Source organism: Salvelinus alpinus, chromosome 18, assembly GCF_045679555.1.
Source record: "Salvelinus alpinus chromosome 18, SLU_Salpinus.1, whole genome shotgun sequence".
NCBI lineage: Eukaryota > Metazoa > Chordata > Actinopteri > Salmoniformes > Salmonidae > Salvelinus > Salvelinus alpinus.
Window position 1 is genome coordinate 27,202,037 of NC_092103.1, and position 27,920 is coordinate 27,229,956.

General features: G+C 41.5%; 1 protein-coding gene across 3 annotated transcripts in view; it reads left to right on the forward strand.

Moving 5' to 3' along the window:
- Positions 1 to 1,010: 1,010 nt before the first annotated feature.
- Positions 1,011 to 27,920, forward strand: part of LOC139544082 (phosphatidylserine decarboxylase proenzyme, mitochondrial-like) — a 54,451-nt gene continuing 27,541 nt past the window's right edge. The window contains exons 1-3 of one of the 3 annotated variants that reach the window (XM_071350821.1): positions 1,011 to 1,145; positions 9,862 to 9,932; positions 12,252 to 12,427. In XM_071350821.1, coding sequence (XP_071206922.1) covers positions 1,081 to 1,145; positions 9,862 to 9,932; positions 12,252 to 12,427 — 312 coding nt within the window. In that variant the 5' untranslated portion in view covers positions 1,011 to 1,080. Of the gene's footprint in view, positions 1,146 to 9,861; positions 9,933 to 12,251; positions 12,428 to 21,496; positions 21,553 to 27,920 lie in introns of those variants that run through there. The other 2 variants (XM_071350825.1, XM_071350827.1) reach the window with 2 other exon arrangements.

The following is a 27,920-nucleotide window of genomic DNA, read 5'->3' on the forward strand; positions in this document are numbered from 1 at the left end:
TAAGAGTGTCCATGATTGAGTCTTTGAATGAAGAGATGGAGACAAAACAGTTTGAGTGTTTTTTGCAGCTCATTCCAGTCGCTAGCTGCAGCGAACTGAAAAGACGAGCGACCGAGGGATGTGTGTGCTTTGGGGACCTTTAACAGAATGTGACTGGCAGAACGGGTGTTGTATGTGGAGGATGAGGGCTGCAGTAGGTATCTCAGATAAGGGGGAGTGAGGCCTAAGAGGGGTTTATAAATAAGCATCAATTTACCCTTAGCTTGCATCCTTATGACGTATCCTTATGAATACTAACTGTCATCACAGATGACTGAGCAAACCAATATACAGTCTATAGTTAAAAGTATATTTTCTACCATCGCCAAAGGACCTAACTCTAGGAAGCAATTTCCATAGCAACGGAATTCGCCGGGAAGTCCAAACTCTCGCGGTATTTCAATGGTAAATCTCGCCACAACTCCTACTCAAATTTCGAACAATGAGACAAGATATTTATCCGGATGTGACTGGAAGTGGGAGAAGATAGAGCGAGATGGATTTTGCCCGACATTCTGCAAATTGTCCCATCTATTAAACATTTGATCTGAATAGTTTTCTGTTTCGAAAACGAAAAGACGTTACGAGTAGAGTGGACTAAGTTCTGTAGATTTTACCCTTTTTTCAAAGTTTCTAAAAATTTCGTTGTTTAGAAGGAATGCAAGCGCGAATGAAGAAATGGCACACGCGCACCTCACAGAGTATGCGTTCCCTAACGGAAATATGCAAATACATGCTAGAACGCCCCAATAGGCTCTCACTAGCTCGTGCTTGGCTCTGCCCACCTTCTTGCTCGTTCTGCCCACTATGATTAATTTGCTCCTATAGGAAACAACAGGCTGTGGTCTATCTTGGGTTAGTTATACAAATCTTTACCATACTCTTTGGCACAATCAGACACAGTGTTACAGTATCACAATCCATTAGGTGGCGACAAAGACCTCCAGCTAGGATTAATATTTGTCTTGCGAAGACGAAGAAGCTTTCCTCAATACCGAGGTCCGATTGGTTGTTTACACGAGCGTTCTACACACTCACAAGATGGCAGCGTCCTTAGGAAAGTTGTGCTGTAATCAGCTGCCACTGACAGCGAGGAAAATTGGCAGGTAATGTTGTAATTTGCTTGTGAAAGTTTATTTGGCAGAATGATGTTGCTATTCCAATGCATGGTGGCTACACACCATTGGAAGAGTCATAATATAATTGTGTTGATGGGAGTAAATGAACACCGGTTTGCTCACTTCACAGGTTCTTGCGGCTAGCATTAGCCACATAACTAACTCTTATGATGCCAATGTCTTGTCACTCGTGTCAAGAAGATTTTATATCTAACGTTACTACTAGTCAGTAATATTTGTGTTGTTTACAACCCCACCTACCATGTTATGATTCTGCATTGTGACAGTGCCACTAACAGTTTAGTGGTTTGGCGACCATGCTGGCAGGAAAAAGATGAATGTACTTTTGGCGCAAAAATTTGAACTGGTGGGAGAGTATGGTGTTTGTAACGCCAGGGTAGTCGATTTGATTCTCGGGACCACCCATACTAGACATCCTGCTTCGATGTAGGCCGTCATTGTTCCTAATGGGATCCCCCCCTTTTTTTAAATGTCCACCTAAAATGACATACCCAAATCTAACTGCCTGTAGCTCAGGAGCTGATGCAAGGATATGCATATTATTGATACCATTTGAAAGGAAACACTTTGAAGTTTTTGGAAATGTGAAATTAATGTAGGAAAATATAACACCTTAGATCTGGTAAAAGATAATGCAAAGGAAAAAAACGTTTTTTTTGTACCATCTTTGAAATGTAAATCCTTAATGCATTATTCCAGCCAGGTGCAATTTAGACTTTGGCCATTAGATGGAAGCAATATGCAAAGTTTTAGACTGATCCAATGAACCATTGCATATCTGTTCATGTTGTATCAAGACTGCCCAAATGTGCCTAATTGTTTTTTGATACATTTAAGTACATTATTGTGCACTGTCCTCAAACAATAGCATGGTATTCTTTCACTGTAATAGCTACTGTAAATTGGACAGTGCAGTTAGATTAACAAGAATTAATTAATGGGCTTTCTGCCCATATCAGATATGTCTATGTTCTGGGATTTTATTTGGTTTCTTACAACCTCATGCTAATCACATTAGCCTACGTTAGCTCAACTGTCCTGCAGGGAGGGACACCGATCCTGACTTGCCTAGTTAAATAAAGGTGTTTTAAAAATACATTTTTTTAAATCGGCCAAATCGGTGTCCAAAAATACAGAATTCAGATTGTTACGAAAACTTGAAATCGGCCCTAATTAATCGGCCATTTCTTCCTAACAAAGACAGCCAACTTCGCCAAACGGGGGATGATTTAACAAAAGCGCATTTGCAAAAAAAGCACAATCGTTGCACGACTGTATCTAACCATAAACATCAATGCCTTTCTTAAAATCAATACACAGAAGTATATATTTTTAAACCTGCATATTTAGCTAAAAGAAATCCAGGTTAGCAGGCAATATTAACCAGGTGAAATTGTGTCACTTCTCTTGCGTTCATTGCACGCAGAGTCAGGGTATATGCGACAGTTTGGGCCGCCTGGCTCGTTGCAAACTAATTTGCCAGAATTTTACGTAATTATGACATAACATTGAAGGTTGTACAATGTAACAGCAATATTTAGACTTAGGGATGCCACCCGTTAGATAAAATATGGAACGGTTCCGTATTTCACTGGATTCGACCATATTAATGACCAAAGGCTCGTATTTCTGTGTGTTATTATGTTATAATTAAGTATATGATTTGATATTTGATAGAGCAGTCTGACTGAGCATTGGTAGGCAGCAGCAGGCTCGTACGCATTCATTCAAACAGCACTTTCGTGCGTTTTGCCAGCAGCTCTTCGCAATGCTTCAAGCATTGAGCTGTTTATGACTTCAAGCCTATCAACTCCCGAGATTAGGCTGGTGTAACCGATGTGAAATGGCTAGCTAGTTAGCGAGGTGCGCGCTAATAGCGTTTCAATCGGTGACGTCACTCACTCTGAGACTTGGAGTAGTTGTTCCCCTTGCTCTGCAAGGGCCGCGGCTTTTTGGAGCGATGGGTAATGATGCTTCAAGGGTGGCTGTTGTCGATGTGTTCCTGGTTCAAGTCCAGGTAGGGGCGAGGAGAGGGACGGAAGCTATACTGTTACACTGGCAATACTAAAGTGCCTATAAGAACATCCAATAGTCAAAGGTATATGAAATACAAATGTTATAGAGAGAAATAGTCCTATAATAACTACAACCTAAAACTTCTTACCTGGGAATATTGAAGACATGTTAAAAGGAACCACCAGCTTTTATATGTTCTCATGTTCTGAGCAAGGAACTTAAAAAAAGTAAACTTCACTTTTACTTTCTTCTCCAACACTTTGTTTTTGCATCATTTAAACCAAAGTGAACATGTTTCATTATTTATTTGAGACTAAATTGATGTATTATATTAAGTTAAAATAAGTGTTCATTCAGTATTGTTGTAAATGTTATTATAAAAATTGGCCGATTAATCGGTATCGGCCTTTTTTGGTCCTCCAATAATTGGTATCGGCGTTGAAAAATCATAATCGGTCGACCTCTAGTGCGCACTGTCACTGTGTCCGTTTCCATCTTGTCCAGCAGTGTACAGTGGGGCAAAAAACGTATTTAGTCAGCCACCAATTGTGCAAGTTCTCCCACTTAAAAAGATGAGAGGCCTGTAATTTTCATCATAGTACACTTCAACTATGACAGACAAAATTAGAAAAAAAATCCAGAAAATCACATTGTAGGATTTTTTATGAATTTATTTGCAAATTATGGTGGAAAATAAGTATTTTGTCACCTACAAACAAGCAAGATTTCTGGCTCTCACAGACCTGTAACTTCTTCTTTAAGAGGCTCCTCTGTCCCCCACTCGTTACCTGTATTAATGGCACCTGTTTGAACTTGTTATCAGTATAAAAGACACCTGTCCACAACCTCAAACAGTCATACTCCAAACTCCACTATGGCCAAGACCAAAGAGCTGTCAAACAAAATTGTAGACCTGCACTAGGCTGGGAAGACTGAATCTGCAATAGGTAAGCAGCTTGGTTTGAAGAAATCAACTGTGGGAGCAATTATTAGGAAATGGAAGACATACAAGACCACTGATAATCTCCCTCGATCTGGGGCTCCACGCAAGATCTCACCCCGGGGGGTCAAAATGATCACAAGAACGGTGAGCAAAAATCCCAGAACCACACAGGGGGACCTAGTGAATGACCTGCAGAGAGCTGGGACCAAAGTAACAAAGCCTACCATCAGTAACACACTACGCCGCCAGGGACTCAAATCCTGCAGTGCGAGACGTGTCCCCTGCATGTCCAGGCCCGTCTGAAGTTTGCTAGAGAGCATTTGGATGATCCAGAAGAAGATTGGGAGAATGTCATATGGTCAGATGAAACCAAAATATAACTTTTTGGTAAAAACACAACTCGTCGTGTTTGGAGGACAAAGAATGCTGAGTTGCATCCAAATAACACCATACCTACTGTGAAGCATGGGGGTGGAAACATCATGCTTTGGGGCTGTTTTTCTGCAAAGGGACCAGGACGACTGATCCGTGTAAAGGAAAGAATGAATGGGGCCATGTATCGTGAGAGTTTGAGTGAAAACCTCCTTCCATCAGCAAGGGCATTGAAGATGAAACGTGGCTGGGTCTTTCAGCATGACAATGATCCCAAACACACCGCCCGGGCAACGAAGGAGTGGCTTCGTAAGAAGCATTTCAAGGTCCTGGAGTGGCCTAGCCAGTCTCCAGATCTCAACCCCATAGAAAATCTTTGGAGGGAGTTGAAAGTCCGTGTTGTCCAGCAACAGCCCCAAAACATCACTGCTCTAGAGGAGATCTGCATGGAGGAATGGGCCAAAATACCAGCAACAGTGTGTGAAAACCTTGTGAAGACTTACAGAAAACGTTTGACCTATGTCATTGCCAACAAAGGGTATATAACAAAGTATTGAGATAACAAAAGTTTATTGACCAAATACTTATTTTCCACCATAATTTGCAAATAATTTCATTAAAAATCCTACAATGTGTCTGTCATAGTTGAAGTGTACCTATGATGAAAATTACAGGCCTCTCATCTTTTTAAGTGGGAGAACTTGCACAATTGGTGGCTGACTAAATACTTTTTTGCCCCACTGTATGTAACATTTCACGTAAACCCTGTTTCTTGTCTGCATCGAAGTAGCGGTCCTTGTACATAGCATGAGCATGGTGGTGACAGAAATCAAATGAAATGTATTTATATAGCCCTTCTTACATCAGCTGATATCTCAAAGTGCTGTACAGAAACCCAGCCTAAAATCCCAAACAGCAAGCAATGCAGGTGTAGAAGCACGGTGGCTAGGAAAAACTCCCTAGAAAGACCAAAACCTAGGAAGAAACCTAGAGAGGAACCAGGCTATGAGGGGTGGCCAGTCCTCTTCTGGCTGTGCCGGGTGGAGATTATAACAGAACATGGCCAGGATGTTCAAATGTTCATAAATGACCAGCATGGTCAAATAATAATAATCACAGTAGTTGTCGAGGGTGCAACAAGTCAGAACCTCAGGAGTAAATGTCAGTTGGCTTTTCATAGCCGATCATTGAGAGTACCTCTACCGCTCCTGCTGTCTCTAGAGAGTTGAAAACAGCAAGTCTGGGACAGGTAGCACGTCCGGTGAACAGGTCAGGGTTCCATAGCCGCAGGCAGAACAGTTGAAACTGGAGCAGCAGCACGGCCAGGTGGACTGGGACAGCAAGGAGTCATCATGCCAGGTAGTCCTGAGGCATGGTCCTAGGGCTCAGGTCCTCCGAGAGACAGAAAGAGAGAATTAGAGAGAGCATACTTAAATTTACACAGGACACCGGATAAGACAGGAGAAGTACTCCAGATATAACAGACTGACCCTAGCCCCCCGACACATAAACTACTGCAGCATGAATACTGGAGGCTGAGACAGGAGGGGTCAGGAGACACTGTGGCCCCATCCGATGATACCCTCGGACAGGGCCAAACAGGCAGGATATAACCCCACCCACTTTGCCAAAGCACAGCCCCCACACCACTAGAGGGATATCTTCAACTTCCAACTTACCATCCTGAGACAAGGCCGAGTATAGCCCACAAAGATCTCCGCCACGGCACAACCCAAGTGGGGGCGCCAACCCAGACAGGAAGATCACGTCAGTGACTCAACCCACTCAAGTGACGCACCCCTCCTAGGGACGGCATGGAAGAGCACCAGTAAGCCAGTGACTCAGCCCCTGTAATAGGGTTAGAGGCAGAGAAACCCAGTGGAGAGAGGGGAACCGGCCAGGCAGAGACAGCAAGGGCGGGTCGTTGCTCCAGAGCCTTTCCGTTCACCTTCACACTCTTGGGCCAGACTACACTCAATCATATGACCTACTGAAGAGATGAGTCTTCAGTAAAGACTTAAAGGTTGAGACCGAGTTTGCGTCTCTCACATGGGTAGGCAGACCATTCCATAAAAATGGAGCTCTATAGGAGAAAGCCCTGCCTCCAGCTGTTTGCTTAGAAATTCTAGGGACAATTAGGAGGCCTGCGTCTTGTGACCGTAGCGTACGTGTAGGTATGTACGGCAGGACCAAATCGGAAAGATAGGTAGGAGCAAGCCCATGTAATGCTTTGTAGGTTAGCAGTAAAACCTTGAAATCAGCCCTTGCCTTAACAGGAAGCCAGTGTAGGGAGGCTAGCACTGGAGTAATATGATCACATTTTTTGGTTCTAGTCAGGATTCTAGCAGCCGTATTTAGCACTAACTGAAGTTTATTTTGTGCTTTATCCGGGTAGCCGGAAAGTAGAGCATTGCAGTAGTCTAACCAAGACGTAACAAAAGCATGGATTAATTCTTCTGCATCATTTTTGGACAGAAAGTTTCTGATTTTTGCAATGTTACGTAGATGGAAAAAAGCTGTCCTTGAAACAGTCTTGATATTTTCGTCAAAAGAGAGATCAGGGTCCAGAGTGACGCCGAGGTCCTTCACAGTTTTATTTGAGACGACTGTACAACCATCAAGATTAATTGTCAGATTCAACAGAAGATCTCTTTGTTTCTTGGGACCTAGAACAAGCATCTCTGTTTTGTCCGAGTTTAAAAGTAGAACGTTTGCAGCCATCCACTACCTTATGTCTGAAACACAGGCTTCTAGCGAGGTCAATTTTGGGGCTTCACCATGTTTCATTGAAATGTACAGTTGTGTGTCATCCGCATAGCAGTGAAAGTTAACATTATGTTTTCGAATGACATCCCCAAGAGGTAAAATATATAGTGAAAACAATAGTGGTCCTAAAACGGAACCTTGAGGAACACCGAAATGTACAGTTGATTTGTCAGAGGACAAACCATTCACAGAGACAAACTGATATCTTTCCGACAGATAAGATGTAAACCAGGCCAGAACTTGTCCGTGTAGACCAATTTGGGTTTCCAATCTCTCCAAAAGAATGTGGTGATCGATGGTATCAAAAGCAGCACTAAGGTCTAGGAGCACGAGGACAGATGCAGAGCCTCGGTCTGACGCCATTAAAAGGTCATTTACCACCTTCACAAGTGTAGTCTCAGTGCTATGATGGAGTCTAAAACCAGACTGAAGCATTTCGTATACATTGTTTGTCTTCAGGAAGGCAGTGAGTTGCGGTGCAACAGCTTTTTCTAAAAATTGAGAGGAATGGGAGATTCGATATAGGCCGATTTTTAGTTTTTTTATATTTTCTGTGTCAAGGTTTGGCTTTTTCAAGAGAGGCTTTATTACTGCCACTTTTTTAGTGAGTTTGGTACACATCCGGTGGATAGAGAGACGTTTATTATGTTCAACATAGGAGGGCCAAGCACAGGAAGCAGCTCTTTCAGTAGTTTAGTTGGAATAGGGTCCAGTATGCAGCTTGAAGGTTTAGAGGCCATGATTATTTTCATCATTGTGTCAAGAGATATAGTACTAAAACACTTAAGTGTCTCTCTTGATCCTAGGTCCTGGCAGAGTTGTGCAGTCTCAGGACAACTGAGCTTTGGAGGAATACGCCGATTTAAAGAGGAGTCCATCATTTGCTTTCTAATGATCATGATCTTTTCCTCAAAGAAGTTCATGAATTTGTTACTGCTGAAGTGAAAGCCATCCTCTCTTGGGGAATGCTGCTTTTTAGTTAGCTTTGCGACAGTATCAAAAATACATTTCGGATTGTTCTTATTTTCCTCAATTAAGTTGGAAAAATAGGATGATCGAGCAGCAGTGAGGGCTCTTCGATACTGCACGGTACTGTCTTTCCAAGCTAGTCGGAAGACTTCCAGTTTGGTGTGGCGCCATTTCCGTTCCAATTTTCTGGAAGCTTGCTTCAGAGCTCAGGTAATTTCTGTATACCAGGGAGCTAGTTTCTTATGACAAATGTTTTTAGTTTTTAGGGGTGCAACTGCATCTAGGGTATTGCGCAAGGTTAAATTGAGTTCCTCAGTTAGGTGGTTAACTGATTTTTGTCCTCTGACGTCCTTGGGTAGGCAGAGGGAGTCTGGAAGGGCATCAAGGAATCTTTGGGTTTTCTGAGAATTTATAGCACGACTTTTGATGCTCCTTGGTTGGGGTCTGAGCAGATTATTTGTTGCGATTGCAAACGTAATAAAATGGTGGTCCGATAGTCCAGGATTGAGGAAAAACATTAAGATCCACAACATTTATTCCATGGAACAAAACTAGGTCCAGAGTATGACTGGGACAGTGAGTAGGTCCAGAGACGTATTGGACAAAATCCACTGAGTCGATGATGGCTCCGAAAGCCTTTTGGAGTGGGTCTGTGAACTTTTCCATGTGAATATTAAAATCACCAAAAATTAGAGTATCTGCTATGACTACAAGGTCTGATAGGAATTCAGGGAACTCAGTGAGGAACGCTGTATATGGCCCAGGAGGCCTGTAAACAGTAGCTATAAAAAGTGATTGAGTAGGCTGCATAGATTTCATGACTAGAAGCTCAAAAGACGAAAACGTCATTTTATTTTTGGTAAATTGAAATTTGCTATCGTAAATGTTAGCAACACCTCCGCCTTTGCGGGATGCACGGGGGATATGGTCACTAGTGTAACCAGGGGGTGAGGTCTCATTTAACACAGTAAATTCATCAGGCTTAAGCCATGTTTCAGTCTGGCCAATCACATCAAGATTATGATCAGTGGTAAGTTCATTGACTATAACTGCCTTTGAAGTGAGGGATCTAACATTAAGTAGCCCTATTTTAAGATGTGAGGTGTCACGATCTCTTTCAATAATGGCAGGAATGGAGGAGGTATTTATTCTAGTGAGATTGCTAAGGCGAACACCGCCATGTTTAGTTTTGCCCTAGGTCGAGGCACAGACACGGTCTCAATGGGGATAGCTGAGCTGCCTACACTGACTGTGCTAGTGGCAGACTCCACTAAGCTGGCAGGCTAGGTCAAGGCACAGACACAGTAAAGAGAGAATGCCACCGAATCGCTTGTTCATAGCCTGTGTCGGCAGTTTTGAGGAGCAGGCGTTTCAATGCATGACAGAGGGTATCACGTCTGCTGCAGGCGTAGTTGATTCCATATTACTACATGATTCCATATGTGTTATTCCATAGTTTTGATGTCTTCACTATTATTCTACAATGTAGAAAATAGTAAAAATAAAGAAAAACCTTTTGACCGGTACTGTATATTGTATCTCCGATCTCTTAATGTGGTATTGGGATAGTTATTGAAATATATAACTAGAGTATGTGCTTCTTCTGTCTGCCTGCAGTGGCTGGCTCCACTTCAGAGCACAAGGAGCCGGACAGTTTCATCCAGGGCCATGGCGTTCATTATCCAGTGGTGAGTTTCACACTGACATCCTCACACAACAGTCCCAGACAAGACCCAGGCTTTTACAACCAACATGGTGACTGGGGCTGTCAAACACTCTTAGACTACATTCCCATTAGTCTCTGTGCTAATAAGATGAACATGCTCAGTGGTAGTAAGTAGTGTGTTAACCAAAAGTAAAGTGGCATTACTGCTATCCTGTATCACTTAAACTCTCTTTAAAACACCTTCAGACCCTTACTAGTGCATTACTCCAATGGCGTCACAGGGGCGCCATCTCTCCTCTGACACCAATGTAGCAAATTCAGAAACTGAGGTGCAAATTGTAGTACCAACTTACTGAACATTCCAATGGCCTTAGTAGGTGTATCAATCAGTTGCTATAGTATTCTTTTGACAAAGCCATATATTTTTTATATTTTACAAGACATTTGAGTCTTAAGTTGTGCGCTAATGGATTACACGCAGTAATGTAGTGGGTAAAAAATGTGTGTAAATGCTTGTGCAAAATAACAAAAGGTTGGTAAACATTTACCCTCTACTACACCTCTGGTTACACCACAATGGTTTCAGTGTGCATTGATGCAAAAATCGAGACATAAATTGTTAGGCCTAGATATTATTCTACGTTTGGCGCAACCACCCTGGGCTGTGGGATTGCCAAACACTGGTCTATTAATTGTTCATATTAGAGCTTCTCTCATTCTAGCCAGTACATTATCAGTAAAAACTTTCACAGACACAAATAATTACATAATTTGTGAGTCAACTCTATCACACTATCCAGCGAGTAGCCTAGGCCATTGTCTCAACTCAGTAATTAGTCTACCAGGTTCTATGGTTTATTTATAATAACATGACGTGCACATTTAGCTACAGTAGGAATTATGATAAAAATATATACAGTACCAGTCAAAAGTTTGGACACCTACTCATTCAAGGGATTTTCTTTATTTGTACTGTTTTCTACATTGTAGAATAATAGTGAAGACATCAAAACTATGAAATAACACATGGAATCATGTGGTAACCAAAAAAAGTGTTAATCAAATCAAAATATTTTAGATTTTTCATAGTAGCCACCCTTTGCCTTGATGACAGCTTTGCGCACTCTTGGCATTATCTATGCTTTTCCAACAGTCTTGAAGGCGTTCCCACATATGCTGAGCACATTTTGGCTGCTTTTCCTAGGGCCCTTGGAAATCTGTTTTATTCTTTTCCAAATTTTTAATTTTTTTTTGAAATTTTTCTGGGATTCTGTGTTTTACGATTTACGCTAATTTTATCATCAGAAAGAATGTCTATTAATATGAATGAATTAAACGTCAACAATTTAATAAGATATAACAGTAAATGTGTAATGATGCAACACAACAGTGCACTATTTTTTTATCAAGTCAAGTGCTTCAATACAGAGTTCTACTAAGTGTTTCATTATAAATTGAAAAAAAGTAATGCAAGAATCTAGTTTACAATGCAGCAACCTTCTCCTCTGTTTCCAGCTGGCTGAGGATGTTTGTGAATGCCTGGGATGATAACTTTTCTGCCAACAAAAACTCTGTACAGATGAACATGCTCTGCATGGTACTTCACTGCCTCAAACCAGCTATTCCAACTGGAGCTCACTGCTTCAGGAGGAGCCTTGGCCTGCACAAACTCCTTCATAATGAGGAAGCTCACCCATCTTCTCTTTCCATGTCACAACTTCAGAGAAGTATTTGTAGTGTTGCCAGGTCTCACCCACCATATTGATAACATGGCAGAGACAGGTTACATGGACACTGTTGGGCATCACTTCTTTCAGAACCTCCTTGTATGCCTTCAGGCAGTAGGAGGCATTATCTGTGACCACTGCCCAGGCATCATTCTGGTTCAGATGGTTGCTGTGGAGGGAGGTTAGCATAGCTTGGGAAAACGTTGAGTCGTTGCATCGGTCCATGAAAATGACATCCAAATGACATCCAGGCCAGGTCAACTGATGCACCGCTCCATCACTCCTCCTTGGTCAAATATCCCTTACACAGCCTGGATGAGTGTTGGGTCGTTGTCCTGTTGAAAAACAAATTATAGTCCCACTAAGCGCAAACCAGATGGGATGGCATATCGCTGCAGAATGCTGTGGTAGCCACGCTGGTTAAGTGTGCCTTGGATTCTAAATAAAGCACACAGTTTCACCAGCAAAGCACCATCACACCACCTCCATGCTTCACGTGGGAACTACACATGTGGAGATCATCTGTTCACATACTCTACGTCTCACAAAGACACGGCGGTTGGAACCAAAAATTATTATCCTAATATTACCCTTGTGTTATATGCATGGTGCAGGGCGACAGCGGTTCAATGCAGCCTCTCTCGGCCTTCAGGCTCGCAGCAGGCCCTTTACTCTCCTCATCGCCACTGGCGGAGGCTACATGGGATACGACCAGTACGGCCGCTACAAGGACCGGGAGCTAACAAAGATTGGTATCGAGGTGCCTCCACGCATCGCCAATGAAACCCAGGTAGGGAGAACTTCTGGGGTCAATCTACTGTATCTTTGGACCTAGTCATGGTCCCAGGTACCAGGATGGGTATTATGGAGAACAATATCACAGGTGTTCTTATGCTTGCTGTCAACACTAGTTCAGCCCATTGTTTACTGATTGAACTTAAATAGCCTAATCGAAGGGAAATCCACACCCGGTATGATTTGTGCACCGTGCTTTTTCAGTCCCTACATATAATACACTTTTATTGGTCACACACACACATATTTAGCAGATGTTAGTATACGGGTGTAGCGACATGCTGGTGTTCCTAGCTCCAACAGTGCAGTAATATCTAACAATTCATAACAATAAACACACATCTAAAAGTAAAATAATGGAATTAAGAAATATATAAATATTATGACAAGCAATGTCGGAGTGACATTGACTAAAATACAGTAGAATAGAGTATATACAGTTGAAGTCGAAAGTTTACATACAGTGAGGGAAAAAAGTATTTGATCCCCTGCTGATTTTGTACGTTTGCCCACTGACAAAGAAATGATCAGTCTGTAATTTTAATGGTAGGTTTATTTGAACAGTGAGAGACAGAATATCAACAAAAAAATCCATAAAAACGCATGTCAAAAATGTTATAAATTGATTTGCATTTTAATGAGGGAAATAAGTATTTGACCCCTCTGCCAACAAGGGTTTTGCCACCAAGTACTAAGTCATGTTTTGCAATCACAGAGGTCAGATGTTTCTTGTAGTTGGCCACCAGGTTTGCACACATCTCAGGAGGGATTTTGTCCCACTCCTCTTTGCAGATCTTCTTCAAGTCATTAAGGTTTCGAGACTGACGTTTGGCAACTCGAACCTTCAGCTCCCTCCACAGATTTTCTATGGGATTAAGGTCTGGAGACTGGCTAGGCCACTCCAGGACCTTAATGTGCTTTTTCTTGAGCCACTCCTTTGTTGCCTTGGCCGTGTGTTTTGGGTCATTGTCATGCTGGAATACCCATCCACGACCCATTTTCAATACCCTGGCTGAGGGAAGGAGGTTTTCACCCAAGATTTGACGGTACATGGCCCCGTCCATCGTCCCTTTGATGCGGTGAAGTTGTCCTGTCCCCTTAGCAGAAAAACACCCCCAAAGCATAATGTTTCCACCTCCATGTTTGACGGTGGGGATGGTTTCTTGGGGTCATAGGCAGCATTCCTCCTCCTCCAAACACGGCAAGTTGAGTTGATGCCAAAGAGCTCCATTTTGGTCTCATCTGACCACAACACGTTCACCCAGTTGTCCTCTGAATCATTCAGATGTTCATTGGCAAACTTCAGACGGGCATGTATATGTGCTTTCTTGAGCAGGGGGACTTTGCGGGCGCTGCAGGATTTCAGTCCTTCACGGCGTAGTGTGTTACCAATTGTTTTCTTGGTGACTATGGTCCCAGCTGCCTTGAGATCATTGACAATATCCTCCTGTGTAGTTCTGGGCTGATTCCTCACCATTCTCATGATCATTGCAACTCCACGAGGTGAGATCTTGCATGGAGCCCCAGGCCGAGGGAGATTGACAGTTCTTTTGTGTTTCTTCCATTTGCGAATAATCGCACCAACTGTTGTCACCTTCTCACCAAGCTGCTTGGCAATGGTCTTGTAGCCCATTCCAGCCTTGTGTAGATCTACAATCTTGTCCCTGACATCCTTGGAGAGGTCTTTGGTCTTGGCCATGGTGGAGAGTTTGGAATCTGATTGATTGATTGCTTCTGTGGACAGGTGTCTTTTATACAGGTAAGAAACTGAGATTAGGAGCACTCCCTTTAAGAGTGTGCTCCTAATCTCAGCTCGTTACCTGTATGAAAGACACCTGGGAGCCAGAAATCTTTCTGATTGAGAGGGGGTCAAATACTTATTTCCCTCATTAAAATGCAAATCAATTTATAACATTTTTGACATGCGTTTTTCTGGATATTTTTGTTGTTATTCTGTCTCTCACTGTTCAAATAAACCTACCATTAAAATTATAGACTGATAATTTCTTTGTTAGTGGGCAAACGTACAAAATCAGCAGGGGATCAAATACTTTTTTCCCTCACTGTACACCTTAGCCAAATACATTTAAACTGAATTTTTCACAATTCCTGACATTTAATCATAGTAAAAATTCCCTGTCTTAGGTCAGTTAGGATCACCAATTTATTTTAAGAATGTGAAAAGTCAGAATAATAGAGGAGGATTATTTATTTCAGCTTTTATTTCTTTCATCACATTCCCAGTGGGTCAGAAGTTTACATACACTCAATTAGTATTTGGTAGCATTGCCTTTAAATTGTTTAACTTGGGTCAAACCTTTCGGGTAGCCTTCCACAAGCTTCCCACAATAAGTTGGGTAAATTTTGGCCCATCCCTCCTGACAGAGCTGGTGTAACTGAGTCAGGTTTGTAGGCCTCCTTGCTCGCACACGCTTTTTCAGTTCTGTCCACAAATTCTCTATAGGATTGAGGTCTGGGCTTTGTGATGGCCACTCCAATACCTTGACTTTGTTGTCCTTAAGCCATTTTGCCACAACTTTGGAAGTATGCTTAGGGTCATTGTCCATTTGGAAGACCCATTTGCGACCAATCTTTAACTTCCTGACTGATGTCTTGAGATGTTGCTTCAATATATCCACATAATTTCCTCCCTCATTATGCCATCTATTTTGTGAAGTGCACCAGTCCATCTTGCAGCAAAGCACCCCCACAACATGCTGCCATCCCTGTGCTTCACGGTTGGGATGGTGTTCTTCGGCTTGCAAGCCTCCCCCTTTTTCCTCCAAACACAATGATGGTCATTATGGCCAACAAGTTCTATTTTTGTTTCATCAGACCAGAGGACATTTCTCAAAAAATTACGATCTTTGTCCCCATGTGCAGTTGCAAACCGTAGTCTGGCGTTTTTAATGGCGGTTTTGGAGCAGTGGCTTCTTCCTTGCTGAGCGGCCTTTCAGGTAATGTCGATATAGGACTCGTTTTACTGTGGACATGGATACTTTTGTACCTGTTTCCTCAAGCATCTTCTCAAGGTTCTTTGCAGTTGTTCTGGGATTGATTTGCACTTTTCGCACCAAAGTACGTTAATCTCTGAGAGACAGAACTCGTCTTCTTCCTGAGAAGTATGACGGCTGCGTGGTCCCATGGTGTTTATACTTGCGTACTATTGTTTGTACAGATGAACGTGGTACCTTCAGGCGTTTGTTTCATCCTTGGGATCAATTTCCAGACTTGTGGAGGTCTACAATTTCTTTCTGAGGTCTTGGCTGATTTCTTTTGATTTTCCCATGATGTCGAGCAACGAGGCACTGAGTTTGAAGGTAGGCCTTGAAATACATCCACAGGTACAACTCCAATTGACTCAAATTACGTCAATTAGCCTATCAGAAGCTTCTAAAGCCATGACATTATTTTCTGGAATTTTCCAAGCTGTTTAAAGGCACAGTCACAACTTAGTGTATGTAAACTTCTGACCCACTGGAATTGTGATACTGTGAATTATAAGTGAAATAATCTGTCTGTAATTAATTGAACAAAATTACTTGTCATGCACAAAGCAGATGTCCTAACCGACTTGCCAAAACTATAGTTTGTTAACAAGAAATGTGTGGAGTGGTTGAAAAACGAGTTTTAATGACTCCAACCTAAGTGTATGTAAGTTACGACTTCAACTGTACATATGAAATGAGTACAGCAGTATGTTAACATTATTGAAGTGGTCAGTGATTCTATGTGTATATAGGGCAGCAGCCTCTAGGTTGCAGGGTTGAGTAGCCGAGTGGTAGCCGGCTAGTGATGGCTATTTAATAGTTGATACCTATTTGATACCTCTGGATGCTGAGAAGTGTGTACAGAGCTTAGACTCAAAGGATGTGTGTGATTGAGCTTGGGTGTGTTTGTCTGTCGGACTCCATTTGTGTCCTTCCTTCATGATGCTGATCTTTCTTTTCTTCCTGCTTGTCTGTGTTTTGATGCTCTGTTGCAATGTCTGTATTTTGTGGATTCTCAGAGAATATTTTTGGGGTGTCGCCATAACGGTTCCTTTCCCAATAGTTGAAATGTACCTTCCCCTGAGTTCAAGATGAGCAGCTTTTGCTAAAGTAATTGCTTTCACCTGAAAACATTTTCAGTTCTGTTAAACCTATGGTTTTGCCTACAGTGCATCCGGAAAGTATTCATTTTTTAAATGATTAAATGTTTTTCATCAATCTACACACTACTCCATATTGACAAAGTGAAAACAGGTTTTAGACATTTTTGCAAATATATTAAAAAATAAAAACAAATTTACATAAGTATTCAGACCCTCTGCTATGAGGCTCGAAATTGTGCTCAAGTGCATCCTGTTTCCATTGATCATCCTTGATGTTTCTACAACTTGATTGGAGTCCACCTGTGGTAAATTCAATAAATTGGACATGATTTGGAAAAGCACACACCTGTCTATGTGACCCGTTTCAGGAAACTAGGGCTGCATTCCAAACACTTTAAGACACCCTATCCCCTCAGCCCTCAAATTAAGTGGACACTTCTGATGACGTATCATGACATCTGACGGGTGTACACTTGCAGGGCATGAGGCGAGGGAGGAAGGAAGGATTATTAAATGGACCGCCCTTGCCCGGAAATTCGTCTAAATTCGTCTAATAGCTTGTGGGTGCTTTATATGCGCTACAGTCAATTATGATTGCATGTCTACTTATATTAATAACTATATAATTATTAATATATGCCTACTGTATGATAGCTAGCAAATTAATTGGCTAACTAACATTAGCCTGCCTAGCTACTTCTGAAGAAGGAAAATGTTATATTTCTACGATTTCCAATAGCCAACCAAACAAAAACATCATTGCTTTTATGAGACTTGTTTGTGCATTAGTAGCACAATTTCTAACTTATTTACTTACACTTGTATGTTGACTCCATGTTGAGGTTTTAAGTTTTGGCTGACTTTTCTTAGGGGATGTACAGTCATCGCAAATTGAATTGTGGAGCGTTTCAGGCTCCGAAGTGAACATAATTGTACATTCGTAAACTTAATTTAAAAACGAGGGCTGAGGGGCTTACGTTGCAAGCTTCCCTTGCTTAGCTAATCATTTTGACCGACGACAAATATGGCCGCGGGGATTCCCCCAAGGGCTGAGGGCTGTCTACTTTGATTTTGAAACGCAGTATGTCGCGGGCCACTACTTCTACTACAGTAGAGCCGTTCGAACGTAAACTTTATTTTATTTTATCAAAATGCGATTTTTTGGGGGGGAGAAAATGCCTTCTCAAACATGTGAACTTTCATGTGCCTTAACAAACTTGTATGCCATCTGTAAATACGAATAAAATTGTTAAATTACGAGCCTAGTTGGTTTAGCCACAGAAAGACAGCAATCTTCCCACTAGCCATGATTGGCTGAGATAATGAGAAGGCTGGTCATGCCGAGAGATGAGTTTGGATTGGTCTGCCATATAGCACACTTCTGTCTATTTGAGCTGGTCAGTATTTCTAGGTAATTTTGTCTAACACGACTTTTATTTTTTTTTAATTAACTGCATATGTGTTGCTCTCCACTTTCTGGAGGACTGAGTTTTAAAATCAGTGGAATTTGAGTATGATAGCTAAGGACATGGAGAAAACACTTGTCTTCTTCAAACCAAGGGCAACCATGGCATCCGAGAGGAGACGCATCCAACCATGAAAGATGTATACGGACGGGTAAGATAGTCTAGCTAGCTACATTTTCAGATATTACACGTTTCTAATTTTGACAGAGCCATTTGGTTGGCTAGCAATAGCCTAATATTAGCTAGCTAACATTGAACCTGGTTGGTTAGCAACCTGCAGATTCATGCAAGGAAGTAACGTCATGAGTTATTATGGTTCATTGTTTACCTAGCTTGCTAACGTTACGTGTATGACCTTATTATTCGTATTATGGTTAGTTGTTTACTTGTTTTAACAAAAGACTCCACTATGCAAGTAACCATTTCTGGTGCATTTGTAAATACAGTCTGGCCATCTACTGTATTTTCAGAGCACTCTAGTCGGAGTGTGCCAGAGAGCGCTGAATAACTGATGAATTTACGAACGCTCCACGCCCGTTGAATATGGCGGGTGTCAGTAAAAGTCAGCAAAAAAAGCGTAATTAAATTGTTGCCAGCAGCACAGTTAGTCACCAACACTCTGGATAACATGAAAACAGCCTAACCGGCTCTGCTACGGTGAGTAAAATGGTCAGTGGGGTGTGTTCTCATTCTGTCTGGAAGTAGCTAGCCAATGTTAGCCAGTTAGCTTGGGTGTTTGACTGCTGTTGTGAGGTCAGAACGTTCGGATCAACTTTACTCATCGGCCAGAGCATCCGGTGTGCGCACTGAACGTGAAATGCTCTGAATTTATGAAAGGACAATCTGACTTCACAGTTGCAGTCACCAACGCTCTGGATAACATAACAGCCAAACCAGCTCCGCTAGGGCGAGTAATGTTCAGTGAGCTGTTCTCTCTCTCTCTCAAGTAGATGTCTGGAAGTAGCTATCAAGTTAGCTTGGGGGCTTGACTGCTGTTAGTACATTCAGATCAACCCTTACAGAGATGGGTGGGGCTAAAGCTTAACGTGTGAACGATGCTGAATGGGTGTAGACAGAGGGGCTCTTCAATAGTGGTACCAAAACATTATTTTCTCATAAGTGAGTTTATAAACTTTCAAAGCAAAATTACTTTCCCATTGTTCCTCAACTGTAATGTATGATATACCATTTTCTAGTTCTGAGTCTCTACTTTTAGCCAATGTAAAAAACACTTTCAAATGTTGCAACATAAGACCGATTTGAGCCGGTCAGTCACATATAAGGTGCCACAGTAGATGTCAGAGCAAAAACCAAGCCATGAGGTCGAAGGAATTGTCTGTGGAGCTCCGAGACAGAATTTTGTTGAAGCACAGATCTGGGGAAAGGTACCAAAAAATGTCTACCGCATTGAAGGTCCTCAACAACAAAGTGAGCTCCATCATTCTTAAATGGAGGAAGTTTGGAACCACCAAGACTCTAGCTAGAGCTGGCCGCCCGGCCAAACTGAGCAAAGGAAAAGGGCCCTGGTCAGGGGGGTGACCAAGAACCCAATGGTTACTCTGACAGAGCTCCAGAGTTCTTCTGTGGAGATGGTTGTCCTTCTGGAAGGTTCTCCCATCTCTGCAGCACTCCACCAATCAGGCCTTTATGGTAGTGTGGCCAGACAGAAGCCACTCCTCAGTAAAAGGTACTTCTCAGCCTGCTTGGAGTTTGCCAAAAGGAACCTAAAGGGCTCTCAGACCATGATAAACTCTTTGTCCTGAATGCCAAGCATCACGTCATTAGGAAACCTGGCACCATCCCTACGGTGAAACATGGTGGTGGCATCATCATGCTGTGGGGATGTTAATCAGCGGCATGGTCTGGGAAACTAGTCAGGATCAAGATGAACAGAGCGAAGTACAGAGAGATCCTTGACAAAAACCCGCTCAGGACCTCACAACGACCCTAAGCACACAGCCAAGAGACAACGCACAAGTGACTTCGGGACAAGTCTCAATGTCCTTGAATGGCCCAGCCAGAGCCCGGACTTGAACACGATCGAACATCTCTCGAGAGACCTGAAAATAGCTGTGCAGCAACACTCCCCATCCAACCTGACAGAGCTTGAGAGGATCTGCAGAGAACAATGGGAGAAACTCCCCAAATACAGGTGTGCCAAGCTTGTAGCGTCATACTCATGAAGTCTCAAGGCTGTAATTGCTGCCAAAAGTGCTTCAACAAAGTACTGAGTAAAAGGGTCTGAATACTTATGTAAATATGAAATTTCAGTTTGTTTTTTTATAGATTTACAAAAATGTCACCCCATAATGACAAAGCAAGAACAGGATATTGTGTGTAGATTGGTGAGGGGGGGAAACAATTTTAATCTATTTTAGATTAAGGCTGTAATGTAACAAAATGTGGGGGGAAATCAAGTGGTCTGAATACTTTTCCAAATGCACTGTATGTAGGCAAAAATTTAAGCTTGAACGATATGAAATTTAGGGAAGCGAAAGACACCTTTTACCAGTATATCGTTTTTTGAAAGACAACATTTTTACACATTGTGCACCAAATGATTAACAGATACTCTAAATTATGATTTCTTAAAGAAGCTGCAATGTGTAACTTCTTGGACAACCTGACCAAATTCACATAGAAATGTTACTTAGATCTGTCATTCTCAATGAAAGCAAGTTGAAGAAGCGGTAGATCTGTTCTATATGTGCTATTTCTATGCTTCCCATTAAGTTTAGTTTTTGCATATTTTACTTTCGGTTTTGTATAACAGCTGAAAATACAATGTTTTTTTGTTATGGAAAATATATTTCACAGCGGTTTAAATGGTACAATGATTTTCTAAACTATACTTGCTTGTTTTGTCACAAACTGAAATTTGGCAAACTATTAGAATTGTAGCAACCAGGAAATGTCAGTGGGATTTCTGCAAAGAGCATCTTTAACTAAATGTTAAAATTAACTTTATTTAAGAATTGTATTTGTGGTTTACATGATAATCACCAACGCAACTATATAGATTCACAACAGCAGTCAAAGGTCATGTAAAGAACCTTGGCAACCTTGCAATGAGAGCTTGTTATGAACCTTATATGACAAGCACACGCAAGTTGTTCATTACGACAATGTTTTCTTACTGAAACCGTAATGTGAAATAGTTTTTCGGTTCTAAATGTATTAGCTATATATTTCAATTGAAAATGGCATGCGCTGAAGACTGAAAGTTCATGCAGCAAAATGCTTGCCGATATGGTTTTAGTCACACACATTCTAATTTAGCAAGCTGGCTTACAATCTTATCTCATCATTAATGCAAGCACATGACCTGAATGATAGATCTGCGCCAACTCTCTTGCTTTTTGCAGATGGCATATTTCGTAAAACTAAAGAAGCCCACTAATAGGCCCAGACAGTAACTGTGTTATTTATGTGTTCACTTTGGCGACAATCCAGTGTAAGCACACAAGTAGAACAGATCTAGATAGAGCCTAACCACATTGCTGGCTAGACGGCTAACGTTAACTAACTGAGAGTGTGATGAGGACAGGGGCTGCTTGCTTGGTGAAGTATACTTTTTGATTATTTACTTATTCAAATATGCTGTCACTGGCTGTGGCAAGCTACTCATCGTCAAACTACCATGCCCACTTTCTCACGTCGTGACTTAGGGATGAATTATGTTCAATGAGAATCTCATAGAGCGCTCTCTTCAGGCAACCTTTGAGAAAAATATATTAAAAATTTACCGTACGTAGAATTTGTTCATTCTACATAGTCAGTCAAAGGTTTGGACACACCTACTCATTCAAGGGTTTCTTTATTTTTACTATTTTCTACATTGTAGAATAATAGTTAAGACATCGAAACTAACACAAGGAATCATTTAGTATCCAAAAAAGTGTTATACAAATCAAAATATATTTGAGATTCTTCAAAGTAGCCATCTTTTGCCTTGACAGCTTTGCACACTCTTGGCATTTTCTCAACCAGCTTCATGAGGTAGTCACCTGGAATGCATTTCAATTAACAGGTGTGCCTTGTTAAAAGTTAATTTGTGGAATTTCTTTCCTTAATGCGTTTTGAGCCAATCAGTTGTGTTGTGACAAGGTAGGGGTGGGTATACAGAAGACAGCCCTATTTGGTAAAAGACCAAGTCCATATTATGGCAAGAACAGCTCAAATGAACAAAGAAATGACAGTCCATTACTTTAAGACATCACTTTTTTGAACGTTTTTTTTAAAGGTCAGTCGCAAAAACCATCGCGTGCTATGATGAAACTGGCTCTCATGAGGACTACCACAGGAATGGAAGACCCAGAGTTACCTCTGCTAAAGAGAATAAGTTCATTATAGTTACCAGCCTCAGAAATTGCAGCCCAAATAAATGCTTCAGCGTTCAAGTAACAGACACATCTCAACGTCAACTGTTCAGAGGAGACTGCGTGGATCAGGCCTTCGTGGTAGAATTGCTGCAAAGACAATACTACCAAAGTACACCAATAAGAAGACTTGCTTGGGCCAAGAAACACGAGCAATGGACATTAGACCAGTGGAAATCTGTCCTTTTGGTCTGAGATTTTTGGTTCCAACCGCCGTGTCTTTGTGAGATGAAGAGTAGGTGAACGGATGATCTCTGCATGTGTGGCTCCCACCGTGAAGCATGGAGAAGGTGTGATGGTGTGGGGGTGTTTTGCTGGTGACACTGTCAGTGATTTATTTAGAATTCATGGCACACTTAACCAGCATGGCTACCACAGCATTCTGCAGCATTACGCATGCCATCTGGTTTGCCCTTAGTCCCACTATCATTTGTTTTTCAACAGGACAATGACCCAAAACAGGCTGTGTAAGGGCTATTTGACCAAGGTGTGTGATGGATGGCTGCATCAGATGACCTGGCCTCCACAATCACCCGACCTTAACCCAATTGAGATGGTTTGGGTTGAGTTGGACCACAGAGTGAAGAAAAAGCACCCAAAAGTTGTTTTGTCGAGATCACAAGATAAACTTGATTTAATAGGAGTGGACGTATTAATGATAGATTGACAGCAATGTCGTAGTGCATCAGAGGCAGTAAGACTACAAAGATCTAAGACTTTGTTTAGAGCACATCTGTCGTGATCTCGACATAACAGATTATTTTATTTTTTATTAATCTGTCCTCTCTGGATTTCCGTAAATCATAGCTTCAAATTATGGTCTTTGTCAGTTTTTCGTTCTGTCTATTTTTCTGAGTGCAGAACTAGGTGTATTTGGTCTATCCCTTTGTCTCTAATGCCTTACAAGTTGTTGACCTAATCAAACTGGTTTGGTACAGCTGGATTAGCAAACTTAATCCAGAAGTGATACTGAGGCTCATTCCATGGGAAATTATTGTTGGAATAGTGATCTTTTAAGTGTACGTAGTGTTAGTGTCATAGGAGTAATCCCGACAGGCCCCGTGTCGGTGTGTCATGGTAGTAAGCACAACAAGCTCCACGTAGCCTATTGTTTGTTTAGGCTATTTAACATGGGAGACGGCCAAGTGTCAAAATAGGTGATGTCATTGCAGATAACCGACAACCATAAGATCAGACCGATCAGAACGACCAATCGTAAGCCTGTTTTCCATGCCATTTCTGTGACTTTTCCCCTCCCTTTCTGTAGTGTAATCATCTTACCATACATGTGTTAGTCTTTGACTTGGTCATACAGTATCTATCAAATCACTGGGAGTCTTGTAGGCACACATGCGAGTAAAATGGTTGCACTGTAGAGCCCTGTGTAGCCTATATATGAAGCAATATAGAGCTCTATGCTAGCGCAAATTATCATGGGGAAAGCCCAGGGTTGCAATATTGCAGGTGTAGGCACTGTGTACGTTTTGAGGTCAAGTGGTAGCCTGAAAGGTCCATGTTGAATGCCTAAGGGGAAAGGTTTAAGTGATATAGGCTAAATCATGACTTTGTAGAGTCTAAAACAGGGTTCCCCAATTTGGCCTGCCGGTGATTTTAATTTGGGGCTTCTCAAGTTTTCTGAGCAAAAAATTACTTAAAATAATACTTACAAAATTAGCATTTTTGTTCTTGGACATGATTGTAATATCACCAGGAAATGAGCTCAGTGCTTTTTCTTTATTTAGGAAATCTGTTCCCAAGTATTCCCACACATAAATAGGCATATGCAGTGCTTGACTTGGGCAGGAGCTCACCGGAGCAAAGTACCGACACCTCACATTTTCTAGTGCTTGAGCTCCTGTTCTTCTTATAGAATATTATCTCAAAAGTATTGTGGAGCTCCTGCACCTAAATATAAACAGGTTCCGGTACTCATTTTGGGTGCCAGTACTATTTCAGTCCAAGTCTGTGGCTCCCGAGTGGCGCAGCGGTCCAAGGCACTGCATCTCAGTGCTAGATGTTGTCACCACAGACAACCTGTTTCGAATCCAGCCGGTATCACAACCGGCCGTGATTGGGAGTCCCATAAGGCGGCGCACAACTGGCCCAGCGTCGTCCAGGTGTGGACGGTGTAGGCCGTCATTGTATTTAAGAATTTGTTCTTAACTGACTTGCCTAGTTAATTTTATTTATTATATATATTTTTTTAAATTTAAGTCAAGCTCTGGGCATATGTGATCATATACCAAAGTATTCATGGTTTGAAAGTATTCTGTTTTTCTCATACTATATCTGTTTGGGTTTCTTGCAGTCGATTTGCAGTGTACAAATTATTTGTAACTATGTTCCGACCATCTGCTCAAGGAAAAATCGTCCCACAGCTGAATGTGATTTAGACCCCTGGTCTAGGACTTGTGCCACTGGCACGTAATTTTACAGATACCATGGGACCGTATGAGAATGCAAAGAAGTACAGAAGGCATCACTTCAAATTGTCTTCTCTTCATTTTATGTACATTCATTAACCAAATAACATACAGAAAATAAATGGAATCTCCCCCGACCCTGTAAAAATGTATCGTATGTCATTTCTATCATCTCTACCTTTCTGTAGAATCAGTGCTGTTGTTTATGCACCATAGTCTCTTTTATACTGTTATACTACTGTGACCCAGAGAGAATTTATTTTGACAAAATTGTATTTGACAAAACATCAATTTTAAACTGTTTCACCTCTGTATGTAAAGGAACTAATCTTATGTAAACGAACAGATTGGTGGGCTTATTTGCTTTAGCTACAAAAGGGTGAATATTTATACGGCAGTACTGTAATAAATTCTTGCCTATTTTGAAGTGTACCCTTTGTTTGCCTGGTATGCAGACTTTCTCAATAGGGCTTTGCAATGAATTGAGTGTGGGGTGAGGTTTTGTCACAGTGCAAATGGAAGCTCATTGGCTAGTTTGGGGATCGGGTTAGGGAATTTCCCAGACTTAAGTTGACGTTTTTATCTCGCTATATTGTAAATAAGCATGGAACTGTCAACGTGGTGGACTTTTGGTCGCACCCCCTTTTGAACTGTCCAATACAACATGCGACTATCAGAAAGTGCCTTGGCAAGGTCCCCTGGTCACTGTCAAGGTCAGCATTGTCATCATGGCATCTCAACTTCCCACCGTGACTATGAACACACACACACACACACTCTGAAGTGTGAACACCCATACACACTCGCCTTATATTAGTGCTGAGCAATTAACCAAAATGTTGATTTATTTTAGTTTTTAAATAACTGACTGAAATCTGTTCAAGTATTTGAATTCCATGTTTTTTTGTGCGCTCAACACACCATTTGTGCTGTTTCTTTAGAGAGATTTGTCTCTGGGATATGTTGTCCCAACTCATCATAGTTAAGCGCCGAAAGATGGTAATTAACTACAGTGACCAGAATCCATTGTGCCTGTTCTCATTGGTTCTTTCCGGGCAAGCCTGTGGGGCAGGCAGACAGACATGGAGAGGAAGAGCGATAGAGCGATACGAGGGGAATAAAGAGCGTTTGCTTAGGTCTCTACACGACAGTACATGTAATTGATTGATAGTTGTTATTTAGCAGTGTTAAAAGTATGCCTGATCTACTTTTTGAAGTACTACTGAAATTGTGATTCAAGTCTGCTATGGTTAACCTGAAGGATGACTCTGGGGAGCACAGAGATAGCTGGCTGCTACAGCCTGAGCAGAGATTATATGATGACTTGAGTAAAATATTCATCAAATAAAAAAATGTAATATACAGAACTGAAATATTTTATTAAAGTAATGTGAAATAAAGGATGGTTTATTAAAAAGTGATATGCTGTAATGGCCAATCACTACCATCATTTGTTTTGTGTTACAGCATTGAAAACCGTGATTATATGAACTGACCTCAAAAAGCACTTATTGCTCAGCGCTACTGTGGACACACACACTTGTCAGAGAGTTAGGCTCACACTTCACAAGTCTCATTTGGCTTCTCAAAGACCCACATGCACATGGCCTCCTAACAATGGCCTGAGTTCTTCTCAGGGTGAATCTGGGCTGAGACGTGAATGGAATGGTAATGAGCAGACTAGACAGGGGCTCTCAATTTCCCCTCCGACAAGCCAAAGACACAGCATTCTGAGCCAGCTACAGGGAAATTGGGGATAGGAGCATTCCCTGTGTCTCACTCTCTACAGACATATTTAGCAGTTCCTCTTTGGGTAAAGACAGGTATTGTGTGTTTATGTAACATATTTTACATTTGCATGTAGTATGGATAAATGCGGATAAATACTACTGTTCAAGTTTGGGGTCACTTAGAAATGTCCTTGTTTTTTAAATGACATCAAATTGATCAGAAATACAGTGTAGACATTGTTAATGTTGTAAATGACTATTGTAGCTGGAAACGGCTGATTTAAATAAATAAAATGTAATTGAATATATACATAGGCCCATTATCACCAACCAATGGCACGTTGTTAGCTAATCCAAGTTTATCATTTTAAAAGGCTAATTGAACATTAGAAAACCATTTTGCAATTATGTTAGCACAGCTGAAAACTCTCCTGATTTAAAAAAAGCAATAAAACTGGCCTTTAGATTAGTTGAGTATCTGGAGCATCAGCATTTGTAGGTTCGATTACAGGCTTAAAATGGCCAGAAACAAAGAACTTTCTTCTGAGACTCGTCAGTCTATTCTTGTTTTGAGAAATGAAGACTATTCCATGTGAGAAATTGCCAAGAAACTGAAGATCTCGTATGTTGAAATAGGCTAATTGCGGTGCTTTCCATCTGCTTAGCCTATGTCAGTATACAGGTAACTACAGAATGAATGATAATCGGCTGGGCTGCTATATCGGACCGATATTGGCTTTGCCGATAGTCCCTTTACACCAGTCGCCACTCTCCGTCTGAGCCACGATCACAGCACCATGCCCATAAATGTCAATCTGGGGAGATCACCAGCAGCAGCAAGCTAGCTCATTCTCCAACAAAAAGGTGCAGTATTGAGAAATGAATGACTGACACAGTGACCCAAATCGAACTCCTGTTGCAAATTATTAGTTTTAGTTAATTCACTAATAATAAGGCTCGTGTCGACTTGCCCGGATATGCATGCAATAAGCAAGCTAGCTAACCAGATAGCTATGTGACCTGTTAGCAAAGATTACAATAACTAACCCTTTAATCTGTGGTGTTAGCTATATTAGCTACTATGCTAGTTGGCTAGATAAAGATGGTCCTACGATATTAGATGGGAGCTAATAGAAAACGTAGCTAGCTAGCTAGCTTTAGCTGGTTATCATTTTGAACATGCACCATTTTCGGCAATGCGGTGACTTGCGGTGTAATGTTAGCTATTTACTGGTGTGCTGATCTGACCAGCCGCAATTATATGCATAAATTGTAAGGCTGACCAGATTTAGACGACTGGTCGATTGTTTGGTCGATAGGCTGTTGGTTGACGAAGATTTCTTAAGTTAACAGTAGCAAAACAAAAAATCATGGTATACAAGATACCTTTCTGATTC